General features: G+C 46.4%; 1 protein-coding gene across 2 annotated transcripts in view; it reads right to left on the reverse strand.

The window, feature by feature from the left end:
• NMRAL1 (NmrA like redox sensor 1) overlaps window positions 1–3304 on the reverse strand; it is a 14921-nt gene extending 11617 nt beyond the window's left edge. Inside the window, exons 1-2 of one of the 2 annotated variants that reach the window (XM_019660262.1) lie at window positions 2522–3304; window positions 2107–2180 (exon numbers count right to left, since the gene is read on the reverse strand). In XM_019660262.1, coding sequence (XP_019515807.1) covers window positions 2107–2146 — 40 coding nt within the window. In that variant the 5' untranslated portion in view covers window positions 2147–2180; window positions 2522–3304. The other variant, XM_019660261.1, reaches the window with a different exon arrangement.
• Window positions 3305–4409: the final 1105 nt, after the last annotated feature.

The following is a 4409-nucleotide window of genomic DNA, read 5'->3' on the forward strand; positions in this document are numbered from 1 at the left end:
AAGCAAACCCCTCCTTCAATCAGTTTAATTCAAGTGTGTGTGTGTGTGTGTGTGTGTGTGTGTGTGTGTGGCAGGGAGCGGTGTAGTGTGTACTTCCCATTACTCCTTTCTTAAAATTCATTCTTTTTCATTTGATTTTGAGAGCCAAGTAATGTATAATGCATTTATGCATTCTTATAAAAAATTTAAATGGTACTGTAAATAAAAGTTCCACAGGACTCTTCTAAGGGACAAAAGAGAGTTTTATTCTGATATGATTTGCAAATCAGAGAATGTAGACTTCAGCATGAACCAAAGACACAGTCTAGGATGGGAAGAATAAGGCAAGGGTTTTAAAGGTAAGAGTTGTGAGGAGTTGCTGATCAAAGGGATGGGTTCCTAGGGAAATAATACCATAAACTTACATCATTCATTTTTTTTTGAGGGGGGGAAACACAGCTCACTTGGCCCATATGGGGATCGAACCGGTGACCCTGTTGCTCAGCGCTCACGCTCTTAACCAACTGAGTCACTCAGCTGTCCTGCATCATTCATTTTTTGATTGGTTTGGGCAACTGGATTTTCAGAGGTCTGCTGAAGCACATGGGGTTGTAAGATAAGAAGAATGGGTAGTTTCAATTGACTCAAGGCCACAGGATATGGCCAACAGTTGGAGTCAAGAGACATGGTCATCAGGGGAAGGGTGTGTCACAAAGCAGGGGCCAATGCCTCAGTTTCCCTTGGAATCTGCAAAATAATAAAACAAGTTTTGCAGTGAAATGGACAGCACAAAGAATGCAGTTTATCAGGTAGACAGAGTCAGAGTTTAAACTACAAAATGGCCTAGTCACTCGAGCAGGGTCAGAGACCAAATTGCAGAGGGTCCAGATATCGGCCACAAAATTATATTAGAATCCTCAGTACAGATAAAGCACAAGTGACCCTGAACCTCCTTCTATCATTCTAGTGTGTAAACCTTCCTGCTTTTGGATGCATTTACATAACCTAAACATGAACAAGAAGAAAGATAACATTTTGTAGTTAAAAAAGAGTCATATTGAACATTTTCCTCAAAATTTTATTATGAAAATTTGAAAAACTACAGAAGCGTTGAAAGAAGTGTATAGTGAACACTCATATACTTACCACCTCGATTCTTCAATTCTTAACATTTTGCTATGCTTGCTTTATCAGATATCTACCTATCCACCAATTATTTATTTATTTTTAAAAGATTTTTAAAAAAAGATTTTTATTGGGGAATTGGGGGATGGGAACAGCGCTGGNGGGGTCTGGAAAAGAAGATTACTCTGACATTTCAAACATATATTCTCTTAGATGAAAAAAGACAATAGACAGGTTCACTTAAGGTAAATTTGTCAAGGAAACTCCAGTTCTAGGACCCTGACTACCTGCCATGCCCCGCTTTTAGTTAGGAATTTGTATGTTTAGGCCATCCTGTGTGGTTAATTTTGGTCTTCTGAGTTTGTAAGGCCAGCCACACAGACTTCCCTCCCTTGAGCTTGTCAGGTTTAGTATGTGGCCCTTTTTTCCATCCACATAGGTATGGGGCTTCTTTTTAGGGTGATGAAATGTTCTACAACTGATTGTGGTGATGGTCATAGAACTCTGCAAATATACTAGAAACCTGTGAATTGCACACATTAAATGGGTAAATTGTATGGTACATGAATTATACCTCAATAAAGCTGTTACACATTTTAAAATATACTATATAAAAAAGAAAAACAGGTGCAGGCAAAATAAAACGCTACCGTTTAAAAATAATATGTTTAGATATATCTAATCTAGTCGGATACTCAAACTTGGTAACAGTGATGGATGGTGTGGGGGGAACATTGGTGCGAGGGAGATTTAATTCTGGTATGATGTACAATTCAAAGAAGTTAAAGTAATTATTTTTTAAAAAAATTCAAAGGGCATCTGCGCTCAAGTCCCGTCCCCACTGCCCCAGCTAGAATCAGGAGTGGGAGCCATCTCCTCAGGAGTCGGAGCCTTTCCCCCTCCCTCCAGCACCGCCCCCCCCCCCTCGGCTTCCTGGCTCTGCCGGGCTGGCCTCGATGAGCGGACCGGAGATTCCGGGCCTCCGACTGGTGTTCCGCTTACCTGTGGCTCCAAACACCACCACTAGTTTCTGGTCCGCCATGCCAGCCGGAGAGGGGAATTCGGTCCCGAGAAGCCTGGGGGCCGCGGGAGACGCGGAGTGGGCGACCCCGCCAAGGGATCAATCCCGGCGTGCACCGCGTGGAACCGAGGGGGCGGCCAGCCAGGGAAGGTCTGGGCTCCGCTACCCCGGGCCCCACCCTTGGGACTGACACCCCCTACCCGGTCCGTCCCCTGGATCTTCACCCCCACACCCTGTCCTGGTCACCGCGGCCAGCTTCACCCCCTCACCGTGGCCTGGGTGGGAAACGCTCCGGGGAATGGGGACCCCCATTTTTGCAGCCGAGTCCACCGCGGAGGAGGGGGGGAATCTAACCCTACAAGGGACGCCAATCCCCTCCTGCAGCTTCAGCCCTACCCTCACACAAGCCACCCCTTGTCGGTCGCTCTGCGGGAAGGGTCCTCAGGCGACGCTGCTGCTTAACCCCCGCTGTCCGGGCCCTGACTCCGCGCGGAGTTGATCCGTCACCCTCGCCCGCGGGCACAGATGGTTCGTCCCGGCTCGCGCGGGACTCCGCGGAATTTCTGGACCTGTCAGCCCGTCAGCTCCAAGCAAGCGTAAACGGAATTTGCGTAAATCGGATATGGCCGAAATGCACGTACATAGGCTGCTTAGCTAGCAACAGATGAATGCGCGAAGCGCGGAGGGGGACGGACTCTTCGTCTAGCGTGAACATATGAATTTGTAGATATGGGGTGTCACCTAAAGATATTAAATCTATATTCGTGAGTCTTAACCCCCTAAGGCCGAGTTCTTATATGCCTGACTCATGGTTGTGGCTGCTGCTACTTGCACAGATTTGAGTTCTTTTTAACTGAAAAGTGAGATTTCTTTGTTTTCAACTAAAAGTAAAAAATGATGCTCTCACTTCTCCCGAAAACGTATTGCTGATTGGATTAGAACATTCGTTTTTTCATTCATTCCAAAATCTGTATTTACCTATCCAGGAATGTCAGTTTGGGGACAGCAGTCACTTGTCTGTTCAGTGCTAAATTTCCAGCTTCTAAAATAGTACCTGGCATAAAGTAGGCTGATTGACTGGTTGTTTAAACATCTGCGAGGCACTGGAGCTACAAGGAAATCAAACTATAGTAAAACTTGACGCTGTTTTCCAGAATCTGTTGTGGAGATACACCACAAGGTAATGTGTATTTCATTTATGTAAAATAGTGGTCTTTATTTATAAGATGCACATATTTATTTTAATAAATACACATTTATGTTTATTTATAAATGAAGATATCATCTATGTGTTCATCTTGCCTAAATATCTTGTAGTCTCCTCCACACCCTGTTGTGTTATGCCTCTGTGCTCCGACTGTAATGCTTGCCTGGAATACCTTCCTCCCACCTCTTTAGATAGGGTTGACTCCTACTCATTCCTTAAGATTTCACATATCCATCACTTCCTCCAGGAAGCCCTCCCTGACCCCCAACCTAGCTTAACTACTCCTATTTCATTCCCATCTGGCAAAATTATTTCTGCCATATTATTTCACAATTATTTCACATATCCATCACTTCCTCCAGGAAGCCCTCCCTGACCCCCAACCTAGCTTAACTACTCCTATTTCATTCCCACTGGCAAAATTATTTCTGCCATATTAGACTGAGGGCTTCCTGAGAGCTGGCCCCATGTCATGTCTCTGTATTCCTCCTGGCAAAATGTCCAGCACTTAGTAGGAACTCAATAAGCACCTAATAAATGGAACCCAAGTACATATTACTCTGACAAAAGTTGAGGGTTTTTTGGGCCGGCCGAGGGGTGCATTGGTTAAGAGTTGGCTTGGAGGGGCCAGCCGAGTGCGAGCTCTGAACAACAGGGTTGCCAGTTTGATTCCCAGCCGGAGCTGAGCTGCCAACAGGTGGCAGGATGGCTCAGCTAAAAAAAAAAAAAGTTGGTTTGAGACACCAGCCCTGAGCAGCAGAGCCCCGGTTCAGATCCCACATGAGGGCCAGTGACGCTGCACCCTTTACAGCTAAGATGGTGAACAATAGCTCAACCTGGAGTGGGGCTGCCGTGAATCGCCGGCGATGGCATAGGCTGCAGCCCCTGCTGTAGTGGGCTGCCGTGAGCTACTGGAGTGGCTGGCAGCCAGCGTCACTGGCTGGCAGCCGGCGTGAGCTGCTAATGAGCCGCTGTGAGCGGCCCGTCCAGTGGCCAGCAAGCGACTGCCTTACCTGGGAAGAGCGCAATGATAATACCAACATGGGCCAGTGAAGCGACGTCCTCCACAACTAGACT

Source organism: Hipposideros armiger, unplaced genomic scaffold (assembly GCF_001890085.2).
Source record: "Hipposideros armiger isolate ML-2016 unplaced genomic scaffold, ASM189008v1 scaffold_315, whole genome shotgun sequence".
Classification (NCBI taxonomy): Eukaryota; Metazoa; Chordata; class Mammalia; order Chiroptera; family Hipposideridae; genus Hipposideros; species Hipposideros armiger.